We start from the raw sequence: 18,190 nt of genomic DNA, 5'->3' as shown, positions 1-18,190 counted from the left end.
TACACGTGAAATGGTCTAGTTGGTTGGGTGACATTAATCCAATTAAAAATATTCTGATATTGACTAATCCTATTTTTAACCTATTTTAAACTTGCTTTCACATAGCAGTATGGAAAATTAACCATTTTTTAAAAATACATGAGTAAATAGGAGAACATATAGCAGGCGGAACAACTGACATGGTCGCCACCATATTGAATAGTCAATTGCTAGGGCCATTTGCGTTCGGGTGCTGGTTCAGACTGGAGGTCGGTGTTCGATCCCTACATTGGCCGAGAAAGTTCATCTGGATTTTCCGACGTGGTTTCCCCGTGTCAATGGTGCAGAAGGTACGGCCTGATAAGGACAGCTGTCTAGTCCTTCGGATGATACGGAAAACCGAGGTCCCGTGTATACATTGGAATGCACGTAAAAGATCCCTTGGCAGTTGGAATATATAAGAGTAGGCGATAGTGCCGCTGCCCGGGCAAAATTTCCCCCATAGCACACTGTATGGCGTATGCCCGTCTTCATTAGCCCGTATAGGAGCAGAACAGTGGGACGTTAAACCCCATTTCATTTCATTTTGATAGACAGTGGGGAACCACGCCGAAACATTCCGATGAACTTTCTCGATCAAAACAGTGATTAAGGCGTTGAAAGCTCATGGGAATGTTCTGGCGTGGTTCCCCCTTGTTTGTCAATGGTGCAGGTCAAGGGACAACATATAGTCGTTTGGATGGGAAGAAAAACCGACGTCCCGCGTACACATTGACGTGCACGTTAAAGAACAGTTGGAATGCGAAAATTTCCCCACATGGCGTTAAACCCCATTTCATTTTTCTCAGATTGTAAAAGAGAACTAGTTAATTCACGACTGACGATTTATAGACTACAGCCGAAACACAGTACGTCCATCTATCTATTCCACGCTGATGATGAAAAACACGCCTTAAGCGTGGTTAGCGGTTAGCGGGTGCGCGCTGTATCATAAGGTCTGCCATTCAGCCAACTGGTGTGGTTTCGATTCCCCGGTTGTAGGTGATAAGAAGTAGGGTCGCCTGTCAAGTGGACGTTATCCCCCCTCTCAATTGACTGCGGTTCGATAAGAAAACATTAAAAGATACAATATGTACGATTTAGATAAAGAACTGACAGGTCTCGCTATAATAGTTAAAAACTAGATAACGAAAGAAAATTTCAGTCGAATTACTTCATGTTGAGCGATGTTAGGGCTTTTTGAAGAATAGCGAAGTCTCGATTGTCATTGCTACCGTTGCTGCGATAGTAAACAAAGTCTCGATTATCCATTTTCTTTGATTACTAACCGCCAATCGTGATTAAATCCATTGAAATCAAGAGCACCCGATGGCAAATTTAGCTCTTGAATAATGAATCTTTAAGGCAAATTAAAGTTAATATGGAATGTTAGGCATGCGTGTGAATTTTTGCTCGTGTGTTATCGTGGTGTTTATGAAATATAAGTTCGGCTGAATCATGCAATATTTAAAGTATATAACTAACGTATATACACGTGAAGGAATTCTATCTCGTGTTGTGATGAAAGCAAACTGTGGTATATCTCTTGATGACACACGTATAAAAGCTTTAATTATTTGTATAAAAACTTTAATAGTTTGTATAAAAACTTTAATAGTTTGTGTAAAAACTTTAATAATTTGTATAAAAACTCTAGTCATGTTGTGTAAAATATGTACTGTAAAAGAAAACGGATTAGGTTTTAGTTTTGCTTTATCGGAGATACGCAGACTTGGGAGGATGCTTTTATTTTAAAATAAAGTTCTCGTAATTAAACATACATTATGCAAGAGCTAAATCTGCCTATTGCAGGTTTTTCTTTAGACCTGAAATGTTATCTAAATTATTAATTAGACATTAATTAACTTATCTAGACCATAATCAACTCTCGATGTCATCGCACGCCTGCGATAGTCACTGGATTAGGATCCGATTTGCTGCTCAATTTTTATTCATGATTTAATCATGAAATGGATAATAGAGACTATATTTTTATCGAACCGACTTTAGTAATGATGATCGAGGATATACCGAAAATTCAATCGCTAAATTCTCGGTTCAGAGTTGATCAATTTGACTGAAATTTTCAGCAAATTCCCTTTACATTATCTAGTTTTTAGTTATTATAGTGAGAACTGCCAGCTCTTTATCTAATTATCTAATCTCCCATAATGTATCTTTAACTTTGATCAGTTACGAGCGAGCAACACGTCTTCATCATCTCGTGGTGGTGGTGGTGGTGGTGGGCAGCGAGGACAATAATTGACCTTGAGCTAGGAAATGCCTACGGGACCCGTCTACCTCTTGTGAAGCAAACAATAATTGAGAATTAAGCATTATAGATTCAATTACTTAGAGTATGTATATTGTGTACGATGTCCTAGGTGGTTTTTTGTTCAAGGTCTAGCTACTGCTCTCGACGGCACCGCCTACAGCTGACTGCAGCGTCTAGTTGTTGGCATTGCACTAAAAACCGAGGCCCAGTGTCTACCATGAACAGTACGTTATATATTCCCTTACAGTTGGAAATAGAAATAACAGCAGCAAGTAACGCGGAAGCCACGGTGGTTCAGTAAGTAGGACGTTGGCTCGCTAACCCGGAGGCCCCGTGTTCGATCCCTGCGAGAAACTTCATCGGGATATCCCGGCGTGCCCCCCCCCCCCCGTCAGTGCTGTAGGACAAGACGAAAAACCCAGGTCCCGTGTATACATTGGCTTGCACGTAAAAGATCCCGCTTCAGATGGAATTCGAAAGAAGAGTAGTAGGTCATAGCACCGCTGTCTGGGCAAAATTTCCCTTATAGCACACGGCATGCTCGTTTTCATTACCCCAGTCGGAGCAAAACAGTATGAAGTTAAACCCCATTTCATTTCATTTCCATTTTACGTGTCCAGCCAGTTATCTAGACTTTAAAGATGCATTATGTAAGAGATAAATCTGCCTAAAGAAGGTCTTTCTTTTGGCTTCAATTGTTATTTAGATATTTATTAATATGACAAGCATATAATCAACTCTCTAGATCATCGAATGGATCTAAACATCCCCAAGATTTATTTTTTTTTACGATAAACTGGACAATCGAGGCTATGTCAAGTAACATAATAGATAATGAACGATCTAGACTATATCTTCAAACAGTCATAACTTCACAAAGAATAAATTAATTTGATTGAAGTTTTCAATATAATATTAATTTTTATTTCTATTTTTGAACTATTATTATTATTATAGCAAGAACGTCCAGCTATTTATCTAAATCTTACATAATGCATCTTTAAAGCTTGACCTATTTATAGAATAATACACGGAAGGTAAAACGTGAAATAAAAATATTCTACGATTAAAGGTAAATGAATCATACGTCCGTGCAGCATGCCTTCATATCAAATTCCAATCAACTCTTAATCATCGGCATTTCAATTGACCTTTTACCCCTGGAACAGCAGGTGGACTTCTTCACTACAAGTAAATCAAAACACGTCTACCTCGGCTTAAAATATCACAGATTGTTTTCATCTTGAAGTCTATGGAGATTTCTAGTGCCACAAAATTCTGGAGCCGCGGTGGCTCTGTGAGTAAGGCTCGCTAATCATGAGATCTGGGGTTCGATCCAGGTGTTGGCCGAGAAAGTTTTCTGAGATTTTCCGACACGCCCCCCCACCCCCTTTGTCAGTGAGGCAAGGGGCAGTGTTTAGATGTCCCGATGGTCCTGGGATCCGAGCCCCCCCACCCCCACATAACAATAATAAAAAAAAAAACCAAAAACAAAAAACCAAAAAACAATTATGATTCTGCTTCTATGAAACGAGAGGGGAGAGAGAGCAGGTTATTTCGGGATGGTTCAATTTTATTTCAGTAATTCGCTTGCGCATAGGGGTCTTTAGCAGTGGAAGGAAACCGGAGGACCCGGAGAAAACCCACGAGGTTGGACAGGCGACCCTACTCCTTGCCACGTACAACCGGGGAATCGAAACCACGCCAGTTGACTCAATGGCGTCTTAAAATGTTTGTCCCCTTTCCTACAGTTAAGAACAGAAAAAAATACACCAAAAATTATTTAACATTTAAATTATGTTTATTTTGAATAAGAAATGAAGTAAAGAATTTATCAAGAATAATAACAGTGAACAGATTAAAACACTCACAGCGCATGTCTGACAGTTGAACAGAAAAAAACACCCACAGCGCATGTTTGACAGTGAAAAACATAAACAATATATAAATACCAACTAATGAACATGCTACGCTAAGACATTGGGTGTCTGGGTAAAATGCGGTTGTACGGTCTTGTAATAGTCAAATGTATTCCACCCTGGGCTAGGTCTAAAACTTAAGGCAGATCTGGTCAACGGTCAAACTGGGCTAGCCCTAACCCTTACCCCAGATCACAATTTCGTCAATAATCACGTGCCCTAGCCTTGTTTACATCTCGTGACCTTGACCAAATCTTCAGTTGGCACTCATTTTTAGACTTTACCTTCCACCCCTGACCCTACTCGATTGATTCTAATTTCAGTCTCTTGCTAGGTACAACACTGTTTTATAGAGTGCTGGAGAGTGATCTATTAGAAATAGAACAGTCGCTTTATAAAACTAAAACGAAAAGGAGGGGGTGGTTTTAGTGACGTAGCTTATAATTTAAAAAATTCGTTCAAGGTTAAGTTTTTGACCCTGAATCGTGGAGATCTAAAGACTTCCCTTGGTACCCAATTGTACAGAGGTTTGGGAGTTATCGACGTGACAATTTACAATTCAAAATGCGATGAATTCCCCCCAAAAAACTTTGCCCGGAAGCCAATGTCCATGGTGACATTAAATTTTTATGGAAAAAGCACCCGCCAGAATTTCGGCTGTATGTATTACATATACAAAAGACCACGCTTCATCAAGCACATCTTAATGACGAAAAAACCATTAAAATTTTAAAACACGATGATTAAAATTTTATGAAAACACAATATCTAGCATTACACGATTCGTTTGTACGGCTAGAAATTTTAACATCTCCCAACAGTTTTTACACAGCAGTCTTGTTGAATAAAACCAACCGTACAACCGAATTGACCTAAATCAACGAAATAAACAAGCACGTTACCATGGAAGCATATCGGGGCCAATAGAGCGATGGATACCGCGATAATAATAAGGTAAGATGTCAACATATTATTGTGATCGTTGCGATTATCAAAACTCTGAAAGACTATTTTTGCCGAGTTATTTGAATCAACGCGCTGTGTTGTATACCGTCATAGCGTTTGCGTTAAGATATTGCTATTCTGAAGCTTTGTCAACATATTCATATGTGTCGACATATGGCGATAAATGCAATGTTGACACAGCCCCAGAATAGCAATATTTTAGCACAAACATGCACACTGAAAAAGAAATGACGACATGCAAGCGGAGCGCGTTGATTCATTCATCTTAGCAAAAAATGTCTTTTCAGGCGTAAAATCTTTGGAACAATCACAATATGTTGAAATATTATCGTAAAAATATCGCGATATCTACCACTGCACGATATTGACCCCTATAAGCTTCCATACGTTATACATGTAGTTGGTGCAATGATTTGGTCACCAAGACCTTCGCCATTGTTCAACAGAACGAAACGTTTATTTGAATATGATTGTGGTGTTTTTTGAACGGGGTGAAAAAAACTGAAACAAAATGAAACATTAAGAACAAGACGAACACAAAAAGTTTCCAGAATTCTTTGAACAGTTCAAATAGTAAGATGTCTCCAAAAATTGATGTACATCCAATGGTCAGTATGTTGCCTTGGAAACCAAACCATTACACCATCCTCTAGCTATAACTTAGCGTAAAATACAGAAAGGCGATATCACTTAACGTAACCATTCCGTTCTTCTTTTCATTAAATAAAAAAGTTATTTGCTGTTTTTTTAAAGCCTGTATTCTAAAAGAGTTGAAAATTTCGTCTCATCAGCTTCAAGATTAGCGTTCAGGGTCAACTTCGTGTCCTTGCCCCTCCATTTGTCGAGGTCAATCTTGGTCTCCCAGATGTCGTCACCCTTTTTCTCCAGCTGAAACCATTCACCCTCGACAACTACAGCCACGGCGTTAGCTTTCGGTACGAGCACCTAAAAAAATAAAAAAAAAGTATTTGTTTTCATATGATTAACTGTTAAACCAAAATCTACTACATGACTTTCGAAACAAATACAACCGTACTATGAACAAATATTCAGCCATCTTGAAATTGTGAGGTCATATCAAAAATCAAAGTCCGCGATATCAACGTGTAATTGTTCACGGAGCAAGCATATCGAATTGATGGAGTTTTTGGATTTTCGTAAAAGCGTTGCCCCAAGAAGAGCTGGTTGAATATTTAGAGAGGACATCCCTCTAACGAAACTGGAATTGGTAAACAAGTCGGTTTCCGTTTAGTGTTTCAAAACAAGTCACTATTCGATGATGTTGTATTAACTTAATTTTTAAAAACAAGTCACTATTCGATGATATTAAATTATCTTAATCTGTTCAAACAACCCGCCACACCGTGGTACCTGATAATACTGTAATAATTCAATCGCGGGGGGGGGTGGATGGCTGAATGGTTAGCGTGCGTGCGCTGTATCATAAAGTCTGTCATTGAGTCGACCGGCATGGTTTCGAATCCCCGGTTGTACGTGGCAAGGAGTAGGGTCGCCTGTCCAACCTCGTGGGTTTTCTCCGGGTCCTCCGGTTTCCTCCCACTGCTAAAGACCCCTACGCGCAAGCGAATTATGTAAATAAAATTAAACCATATGTTAGTCCCGAAATGACCTAGTTTGTGTCGAGTGGACGTTAAACCCCATTTCTCTCTCAATCGCGTGTTTGTCTTTTCATTTCCTAAACTGGACATAAGTAGAAGAAATACGGTCTTCAGCGCAATTATCACTAAAGATTAACATCTCCATCATTTCAAACACGTGACTGATTCCAAACACGTCACTTATTGGTGTGCATCATTTCAAACAACACGTCACATATTGATGTGCATCATTTCAAATACGTCACTTATTGATGAGCATCATTTCAACCACGTCACTTATTGGTGTGCATTATTTCAAAAAACGTCAGTTATTGATGAGCATCACGTCACTTATTGGTGTGCATCATTTATTGAAATACTTAATCAAGTGTGCATACAAGAAGACAAAACTAAATATTTCAATGGCATTTAGTAATTGAACTGGAATATACAGGTAGGAATTCTATAGAATACAAATACTCCGACGTTTCAAGCTATTTCTGTTTCTTCTTTGAGCGGCATTTAGCAATTGACGCATGTATTTAACAAGACATTTTAATTACTATTTTAATTACTTTTTATTACTGAGTGCCATTTTGTCTAGACCTCTCCGGTCTTTATGAAAGTGAATATTGCGCGTAAATAAATGTACAATTTAAAACTGATAACTCACCTTAAAGTTGACATTGCGAAGACGAACAGATGAGTTCAACATAAGAGGCTCATACAGAAAACATCCATCTTTCCAGATAGCAAACTGTTTGGGATATGGATAAACAGTTTTCAAGGCTTGTTTACAGTGAATCAGGTAGTTGTACACGTTGGGAAGGGATTTACTCTCGTTGGATTTCGGCAAGGCGAAGATCTGAAACTTGTAATATCCAGACTCCGGCACACTGAGGACAAACGTAACGGTATTATCCTTTTGGTTGGACTGAACGAAAACAAACTCGCTCATATCTTTCTCAGTTCTGCATTGAATAAGATTAGTGGTGCATTTCACCGGAGCAGTGACATCGAATTTTATTTCAACTTCGTTTTCCAAAATAACAAATTCATCCTTTTTGTGTGATGATGGCGACATACCGGCTTCTTTGAGACCGGACTGTGGTCCCAAATATCCTTCTTCAATTTCCGGGCGCTGGGAAGACATTTTGGATGATGAACTGAATGAATAAAAACTTTTCACACAGTTTAACTTGAATGATTACACCCCGGATTAATTTATCCCAATGATACAAGATGTTTGCTATTCGTGTTTTAAATACCTCACGGAAAATACCGAAGATAGCCGAGATAAGTTTTAACCAATGAACGGGATAGTGTTGCTATCTCACCTGACGTTTGAGCGCGTGAATATTTTCTATTTGACACGCCTTCTTACTCGTTTCCCATAAAATGAATTTAGCCTTGAATCAAATGCCTTACTTGTCAAATCTAAATTTAGACATAGTTCTATACCGGCAACCAGTGGCACATATGTCCCTGCTATTTCTGGTAGAGATATACCCATTATCAGGCGGAATTCCAATGGCTAGAATACTTTAACATTGAAGTAATACCATTTCACCGAGTTCATCACCATGGATGGTTAAAGATACCCCAGTTTCTTTTTGGAATGAAATGAAATCAGGCCCGTAGCTAGCGGGGCGGGGTGGGGACAAGGGGGCAGCACCGAACCGCGCCCTTTTCATTGGATGTAATACGAAACCAACTACCAACGTGCCCAACATTGGTTAGTCTGCCCATCTTGCCCACCTTGCCCCCTCCCCCCGCCAGCTACGGGTCTGGAAATGGGGTTTAATATCCTACTGTTCTGCACCGACTGGTAAATGAAGACGGAAAGAAAGAAAGAAATGGGGTCATTTCGGGACTAACATATGGTTTAATTTTATTTCAATAATTCGTTTACGCGTAGGGGTCTTTAGCAGTGGGACCCGGAGAAAACCCACGAGGTTGGACATGCGACCCAACTCCTTGTCACGTACAACCGGGATTCGAAACCACACCAGTTGACTCAATGACAGGTCTTATGATACAGCGCGCACTTGCTAACTATTCGGCCATCCAACCCCCCAAATGAAGACGGACATACGCAGGCAGTGTGCTACGGGGTACATTCCATTTTGCCCGGACTGTTGCGTAACGGCCTATTCTTATTTCGAATTCCATCTACCAAGTGTTCTTTTTCGTGCCATGTTTTTTTTCTGTCTTGTCCGCAGGTTTATCTTGTAGATTTTTGTTTTGCGTGTAGTGTGGTCCTCCTGCACTTACTAATAGAGATGGTTGAAACCACTTTAAACGCGATTTCTACAAAGACTAATTATAGTTGAGGAGATAATAAGTGTTATAACAGAAGTTATTTGTCTAGTTCTTATCGAGTTAAAGTAAAGATTTGTCATTTCTATTATTCGCTAAAAATATCAAATTTCTTACGGCTTAATCCACACTTGTTGGGGGGAGAGGGGCGCGCTGTATCATAAGGCCTGTCATTGAGTCAACTGGCGTGGTTTCGAATCCCGGTTGTATTTGACAAGGAGAAGGGTTGCCTTTTCCCCTGGTCTTCCAATTTCCTCCCACTGATAAAGACCCCTACGCGCAAGCGAATTATTGAAATAAAATTAAACCATATCTTAGTCCCGAAACGACCTAGTCTGTGTCGAGGGAACGTTACCCCTCTCTCTCTCTCTCTCTCTCTCTTTAATCCACGCTAATATGTACACCGCTTATTAAAGGGGCATTATGTAAGATTAGATAAAGAGCTGACAGTTCGCACTATAATAGTTAAAAAATAGATAATGTAAAGGGAGTATACCGAAAATTTCAGTCGAATTGCTTCACTCGTAACCGAGATATGAGCGATTGAATTTTAGTCCTAGCCTCGATTATCATGACTAAAGTCGGTACGATAAAAACATAGTCTCGATTATCCAATTTTGAATTTAATAAGCAACCAATGGCAAATATTGTCAAAACTCCAAACAGAATAAAAGTAATTTGAATGAAATTTTCAATATATTCATTTTGCATAATCTATTATAGCCAGCTCTTTATCTAAATCTTACATTATGCATCTTTAATCATTACGCGTGTGTTGTGCAGTAATAATTGTTTATCATGTCAGTTGGTTTGTTTATTTATATCTTTTCGACAAGCAGTTGCGCAATATTCTTCTAGAAATGAGTAATTTACCTCTTTTTTTTTATAAAAAAAAACAAAGAAAGAAAAAATAATAAAAAAATAAGTGTATACATGAGATAAAACGGAATTTAATGTCTGACTTTTCTACACCGACTGGGCTAATGAAATAGGATATAGCGTCCCATGTTTTTGTATAGACCGGGCTAAGTTTCTGATACAGGGTATAACATCCTACGTGCCTGCACCGACCGGGCTAATGAAATAGGGTATAACGTCCCACGTTTCTGCACCGACCGGAATAATGAAATATGCGTCTTTATTCGGTCGTTTTGTTAACATTGTAATATTTCTTTCTGTGCGGAAGTGGACTTTAAGCCCCATTTCTCTCTCTTTCCGTCTACATACCCTTATCCTACCTGTACAGCCTCCCCGACTATCTTTAAACACCTGAGTACGCCCACTCCCAATCCAATATGCAAGACAGAAAGAAATATTACACTGCTGTACTAACGACCGAATGAAGACATCAATATTCTTCACAGTCAGCTGTAATAAACGAGTTATGTCCCTTTACTGCGGCTCGCCAACCAGACGGCTGTGTATGGCATCATTCCATCATTCAATATCACACGGTTTGCCTGTATTCCAGCTGTAAATGGCTACAATTCAAGATAATAATACTGCATAGGCGTACAATCCTGAGGCGGGGGAGGGGGGATAGCTGCCCCCTTACTTTCAGGCAATCTAACTTTTCGGGCAGACGGGTAAAGTAAAACCAAAAATTATTATTTCATCTAGTTGGTAAAAACAGTGTCCGTTATAACATATAAACAGTTTGTGACCATTTTCATTTCCATTTCATATGTTCGCGCAATATTATCCGTAGAGAGAAAGAGGGCTTAACGTCAACTCGACCCAAACTAAGTCATTTCGGGACTAACATATGGTTCAATTTTATTTCCATAATTCGCTTGCGCGTAGGGGTCTTTAGCAGTGGAAGGAAACCGGAGGAACCCGGAGAAAACCCACGAGGTTGGACAGGCGACTCTACTCCTTATCACGTACAACCGGGGAATCGAAACCACGCCAGTTAACTCAATGACAGACTTTATGATACAGCGCGCACGCGCTAACCATTCAGCCACCCAACCCCCCTCGTTTGATTAGAGCTAATCCCACTAAACACTGCTTTAAAGAAAGCAAATTTCTGTTCAAAATTATGATTGGTGAATAGTCCGATTAACAACCAATAGCTAACTGCGTAACAATATGATTACGCTTTAAACAAAACTCCAAATTGGACCAAATATGTTAACATAACGTTACGTCACGACTCACGATTTTATTATGCACAAATAACCAGTGCATAGCAGAATATTGCAGAAAAACTAATTGCGTGACAAACGAGGCTAGCAATACAGATATCATGTAAACAATACTGTATGTAGACGAACAAGACTTTCACCGTTTTTTTAAAAATACCTTAAATCACTGTCCAAAGTTTTAGGGAAGATCCCAGATTAAACGAAGGGCTGTCATGTACTTGCTTTACTTGGGATAGATTTGATTGAAGAATAGACACACTCCCTCAAAACTCCCGTCAAAAGGCAACACCCAGTAACTCACTTTTTTATATCAAAATTGAGTTAGGACCAAATTTGTAGTTACTAGGGTATGTTTGTGCTTCCTGTTGTTGTACTAGATATTCCGATCTTTTCATTTTGTAAGCTATTACACCCATGACACAACCTAGCAACTTCTCTCATTTTCCTAGTATGCCACAGAAAAACCTAGTAACTCAATAGTCAAATAAATGGATAAGTTGGGATTTAATATTCATTCATTAGGTTTTCCTTTGTTTTCTCAAAATAAGAAAACATGAGTTACTGGGTGTTGCCTTTTGACGGAAGAAAGCTCAAGTATCAGAAGCCAATCCAGCAATGGGCAGAGAGGGATTTCTCGGGTCATGGCTTCAGGAATATGATTCTTTCTATTCGTTAGCAGCTTCCAGCAATAGGCAGGGAGGGATTTCTCGGACCATTGCTTCAGGAATATGATTCTTTCTAGTCATTTGAAGCTTGATACACACAAATCTGCTTCTACGTTTTTATATAAATTGTTTTAATGGCATTTAGTAATTGAACTGGAGTAAACAGGTCACAATTCTATGGAATACAATTACTGCTTATTACCGAACGACGTTTTGACTAGGCTTCTCTAATCCATTATTAAACAATGATAATTTCATATTTTTATTTTATTTTATCATTACTTGATAATGACTGGAGAGGCCTAGTCGAAACGTCGCTCAGTAATAAGCAGTAATAGAAATGAAATGAAATGGGGTTTAACGTCCTACTGTTCTGCTACTAAACTGGACTAATGAAGACGGGCATGCGCCATACACTGTGCTGAGAGGGACATTTTGCCCAGGCAGCGGCACTGTGGTCTACTCTTATATCGAATTTCAACTGCCAAGGGTCTTTTACGTGCATTTTAATGTGTACACGGGACCTCGGTTTTTTGTACCGTTCCGAACGACTAGACAGCTGTCCTTGTCATGCCCTCCGTCCTGCATCACTGACAAGGGGGAACCACGCCGGGAAATCTGGATGAACTTTCTCGGCCAATGCAGGGATCGAACACCCAACCTCCAGGCTAGCGAGCCAGCGTCTTACTCATTAGAATTCTAAAGGTACATTATGGGAGATTCGATAACGAGTTGGCTGTTCTCACTATAATAGTTAACAACTAGATAATGTAAAGGCAATTTGCTGAAAATTTCATTCAAATTGATCCACTATGAACTGAGAACAAAGCGATTGAATTTCCGCCTAGCCTTGATCATCATTACTAAATTCAGTACGATAAACAGCATAGTCTCGATTATCCATTTAATCGTTAAATCGTGAAGGAAAGTTATGCAGTAAATCGGCTCACAATCCACTAAAGATCGCAGGCTAGCGATGCCATCTACAGTTGATTGATTATGGTCTGGATAGGTTAATTAATGTCTAATTAATAATTTAGATAACATTTCAGGCCTAAATAAAGACCCGCAATAGACAGATTTAGCTCTTGCATAATGTATGTTAAATAAGGATAATTAATTGAAAAATATGCCATTGTAAGTTGACAGAGAAATGACAAATAAACTGATGAGGATAATATCGTAAATAATATTAATCCTGAGAAACATTTTTTTTTAATAGTGAAGGAATATTTAAAAACAGAATTGCCAATAAAAAAGGGCAAAAAAAAACTATATTGATTTATTTTATGAAACGTAAGTTCATAATACCATATGTTGCCAGTCATTGTAAAGAACGAGAATTTTGATGATACAAGGAAATGTTAAGTCATTGCGCAAACAATTGAAAAAACTGACAAAACATGATTTATTTCTATTATACAAAGATTCGAAAAGATGAAGGCGTTTAATAACTTGATCAAAAACTTTAATATCACTCATATCACGTTGTGGGCTTTTTTTTATACCAAACTCCAGACACGTACCGTTCTTCTATACTATTCAAAAAAAGTAGGGGATATTTGATTTTGGGGGCATAATACTAAAATATGCAAATGACTACGAAAAAAGTCACTATAGAACCTAACAGAAGAAACATTTCCAGTTACATGTGACGCCCAAACGCACCAATAGCTACCGCATGGAATGCAGGTGATGCTTGGGATCATCATGGGGGTCCAACCCAAGATTTGCACGACTCTGACTTTGAATGTTACAGTCATTGTGGCATTGAATTCCAGGGTGGAAACATCAGTTTAATTGTTTTAGTGACCAGAAAACAAATTTTGATATGCGTCGGCTTACCCAAAATGAAAGGTTACGTGCCCTTGGCATGCTACAGATCGGCACAACACAGGCGGTTGTGGCGCGGACGATGAATGTTTCTCAGTCTGTCATAAGCAGGCTATGGTCCAGATACCGTGATACACAATCTGTACAGGACAGACCACGCTCAGGTCGACCAAGGGCGACAACTCAAGCCCAGGATCGATTTATCCGTACCCTGGCCTTGAGAAATCGTGTCATCACAGCAAATCAGATCAGCGCTCGTCTTCAAACAGACTCTGGTGTGAGAGTGAGTGGCCAGACGATTCGGAATCGACTGCATAGGGGTCACCTTCGCGCCCGACGTCCTCGCGTGATCCCTTGTTTGAGAGATCATCACATTCAGGCAAGACGTCGTTGGTGTAGGGATCGTCAACACTGGGATAATCGACGCTGGAGCAATGTGATGTTTTCAGATGAGTCAAGGTTCACTGTTGATTTTTTGGACAGACGTAGGAGGGTGTGGCGTCGTCGAAACGAGCGCTTCCAAGACGTTAACGTCATCAGATGTGATCGATTTGGGGGTGGTTCTGTTATGGTGTGGGGAGGCATCACTGTTGCTGGAAGAACGGCTTTACATGTTGTTGCAGGGCGTGTTACAGGCCAGTACTACCGGGACAACATCTTGGCAGTCCATGTTGTGCCGTTCGCACGACGTCATGGCCGCCGTTTCATCTTCCAGGATGACAACGCAAGATGTCACAGGGCCAGGATCGTTACAGGTTACCTCCAACAACAGAACATCACCACATTACCTTGGCCAGCACTGAGTCCCGACCTCTCCCCCATCGAGCATGTCTGGGACATGCTTGGACAGAGGTTACGTCAACGTCAACAACGTCCTGCCAATGTCCAAGAACTTGCTGCTGCGTTGCAACAGGAATGGGACAATCTGGACCAAAATGACCTTAGACGTCTCATTAGGAGTATGCCACGTAGGATCAATGCTTGTTTGGCAAACAGAGGAGGATTTACCCGTTACTGACTTGGTTGTGATGCTGTGGTAACTTTGCTGTTTGACCCCGGGTATCATTTTACCCTTATAATGGTCAGTCTGTGCCTTACTTAGTCTAACGATAATTTGGAATAAATCGATGAATGTGAACTTCATTTCATTTTGTCATTTGTTTCTTCGTCAGTTTCATTAGGTGACTTTAATAACACTTAAAAATCAAATATCCCCTACTTTTTTTGAATAGTATATATGACAGCCACCCCCGTTCACTGACAAGGCACTAGAGAGGTGCAGATGCACTCCGCTATCGAGGTGATTCCCTTTTTTGCATGCTATGTCATCAGTTCTCGAGGGCTTCCCCACGGCGGCAGACGAACTCGCTCGGGAAAATGTCTTGGACCCTCTGAAGTCGTAAGTGGTTTAATTCTATTTTAGACAATCTTTTTCACGTCCCTTTCAAATGTACCAGCCTTTGTTAGGCACTGTTTGACTGGTCGAATAAAAGCGAAATGAGAGAACAAATCGACACTTTCAAACAATCCACTTTTATCTCTATTCAGGAACAGGGCTGCCGACAACCAGTATCGCAGCGCAATTTGCGATACATATTTTGTCCGTTGCTAACCAAAAATTAAAATCTAACGTTTTGGATTCGCAGTTACTGCGAATCATCAATATGCCTGTCATTTTGGATATTGACACAAGAATAATCCACATTTTGAAGACTAGAAGGCTTACTCAACACTTTCAACGTGTATAAAATGTTGAATAAAATTTTATAAACAAAACTGAATTCTCCGTGTGATATTTTCTTCTCGAACTACCAGACACAATACTATATAACACATAACTCTATGAATAGGGACTATTAAACCGGAAATAGGGAATCAAGTAGTACCACTCACGTTGCGAGACATCAAGTAATTATATCATATTCATTTTGAAAGAAATAAATCCAATGTATCCCCCACGTATTGTAAATAAAATATAAAAAAATAAATACATGTTAACGTATTGTAAAATGATAAATCAAAGTAAAAATTCCCGTAAAACATTATTGTTTATATCGTGTGTGTCTAGTTAATCGAGGTGTGTCCGATTGAACAAAAATAGTAATACACGATAAAAAGCAGACGAAATTGTTTTCTAACGCAGATTTCTAATGTAACAAAAAAATAACAATTAAAATGAGTGGGGCTTCGGAAGTCACTGTCAAGAATTGGCTTCAGACATAAGACCTAACTAAATTTCTACATCACATTCACAAACTGTCACAAGTACTTGTGGCAGTGCTAAAAAATCTAAGAATAGTCAGAATGGAATCTAATCATATTTGTTATGAATTAAAGTAATATCTTGTTATTTAGGTGTTTTACATTGAAACTGAAAAACTGCTAATCAATTTTTAAATTTGCTAATCAAATTTGCCGAAATTGGACTTTTTGATTAGCAGTGCTGCTAATCAACTGTGAAAAATTACCGACAGCCCTGTTCAGGAATAGTATTTTATATATGGTGTACTTATATCGTAGGGGGGTTGGATGGCTGAATGGTTAGCGTGCGCGCGCTGTATCATACAGTCTGTCATTGAGTCAACTGGCGTGGTTTCGAATCCCCAGTTGTACGTGGCAAGGAGTAGGGTCGCCTGTCCAACCTCGTGGGTTTTCTCCGGGTCCTTCGGTTTCCTCCCACTGCTAAAGACCCCTACGCGCAAACGAATTATGAAAATAAAATTGAACCATAATATTTTAGTCCCGAAATGACCTAGTTTGTGTCGAGTGGACGTTAAACCCCATTTCTCTCTCTCTCTCTCTCTCTCTCTCTCTCTCTCTCTGTATAATATAGTAGGAGTTCTCACGATTTCTCTTATTCTGGATCTGACGAAATCTATTAAATAAATAAAACATCACCCGTGTACCTACAGATATACAGATTTTATTGATTTAAAGAAAATCTTGGAATTTCATCGTAAAATCGTGGGCTTTTATTTATCACGATTCAAGAAATTGGAGATTTGTTTGAACGTCAGCCCGTCTCTTTCTAGGTTAACGCAGCGTCATCATAGATACCCAAGGGCTTCATCATAATGTTTATTGTCGTCGCTAGGGAGGATTATTACTGTTTGAATGGCATTTAGTAATTGAACACATTAAAAGAATAAACACAACAGTTCTATGGATAACAATTACTGTATTTCTATTAAAGCTACGTTTCAACAATGATTCGGGGGGTTGGATGGCTGAATGGTTAGCACGTGCGCGCTGTATCATAAAGTCTGTCATTGAGTCGACTTGCGGGGTTTCGATTCCCCGGTTGTACGTGACAAGGAGTAGGGTCGCCTGTCCAACCTCGCGGGTTTTCTCCGGGTCCTCCGGTTTCCTCCCACTGCTAAAGACCCCTACGCGCAAGCGAATTATGGGAATAAAATTGAACCATATGTTAGTCCCGAAATGACCTAGTTTGTGTCGAGTGGACGTTAAACCCCATTTCTCTCTCTCTCAACAATGATTCTCTTGTCGTTTATGTGCTTGATAACGACAAGAGAATCATTGTTGAAACGTAGCTTTAAACATACATTATGCAAGAGCTAAATCTGTCTATTGCAGGTCTTTCTTTAGGCCTGAAATGTTATCTAAATTATTAATTAGACATTAATTAACCTATCCAGGCCATAATCAACTCTAGATGGCAGTGCTAGCCTGCGATCTTTAGTGGATTGTGAGTCGATTTACTGCACAACTTTCCCTCTCGATTTAACGATTAAATGGATAATCGAGACTATGCTGTTTATTGTACTGACTTTAGTAATGATGACCGAGGCTAGGGGGAAATTTCAGTTGCTTAGTTCTCGGTTCATAGTGGATCAATCTGAATGAAATTTTCTGCACATTACCTTTACATTATCTAGTTTTTAACTATTATAGTGAGAACTGCCAACTCGTTACCGTATCTCCCATAATGTATCTTCAATAGAAATACAGTAATTGTTATCCATAGAACTGTTGTGCTTATTTTTAAACATACATTATGCAAGAGCTAAATCTGCCTATTGCAGGTCTTTCTTTAGGCCTGAAATGTTTCGGGACTAACATATTATGGTTCAATTTTATTTTCATAATTCATTAGCGCGTAGGGGTCTTTAGCAGTGGGAGGAAAGCGGAGGACCCGAAGAAAACCCACGAGGTTGGACAGGCGACCCTACTCCTTGTCACGTACAACCGGGGAATCGAAACCACGCCAGTTGACTCAATGACAGACTTTATGATACAGCGCACATGTGCTAACCATTCAGCCCCCCCCCCCCCTACTATATTACAAGATACAGTTCCATGAATAAAAACTAATAGATTTATTCACGGCGACGTTATGTCGATGGTTCTATGGTAGCCGTGGTGGGCAATTTCGGTTTGGTGTTTGCTCACGAGCCAGGAGGTCACGGGTTCGATCCCGGTATTGAACAGG

The 18,190-nt window shown here is 39.6% G+C and overlaps 1 protein-coding gene across 1 annotated transcript; it reads right to left on the bottom strand.

Annotated features, from left to right (window-relative positions):
- Positions 1 to 4,072: 4,072 nt before the first annotated feature.
- On the bottom strand, positions 4,073 to 8,032 carry LOC126816223 (uncharacterized). The gene is made up of 2 exons (XM_050542525.2): positions 7,450 to 8,032; positions 4,073 to 6,123 (listed from the first exon to the last, which is right to left on the bottom strand). The coding sequence occupies exons 1-2, from the start codon at positions 7,927 to 7,929 to the stop codon at positions 5,926 to 5,928; spliced, it is 678 nt and encodes a 225-aa protein (XP_050398482.1). The 5' UTR covers positions 7,930 to 8,032; the 3' UTR covers positions 4,073 to 5,925.
- Positions 8,033 to 18,190: the final 10,158 nt, after the last annotated feature.

The sequence above is a fragment of the Patella vulgata genome, chromosome 3, assembly GCF_932274485.2.
Source record: "Patella vulgata chromosome 3, xgPatVulg1.2, whole genome shotgun sequence".
NCBI classification, from domain to species: domain Eukaryota; kingdom Metazoa; phylum Mollusca; class Gastropoda; family Patellidae; genus Patella; species Patella vulgata.
The sequence above is the reverse complement of the archived record's forward strand: the minus strand, read 5'-3'. Positions and strand labels throughout refer to the sequence as shown.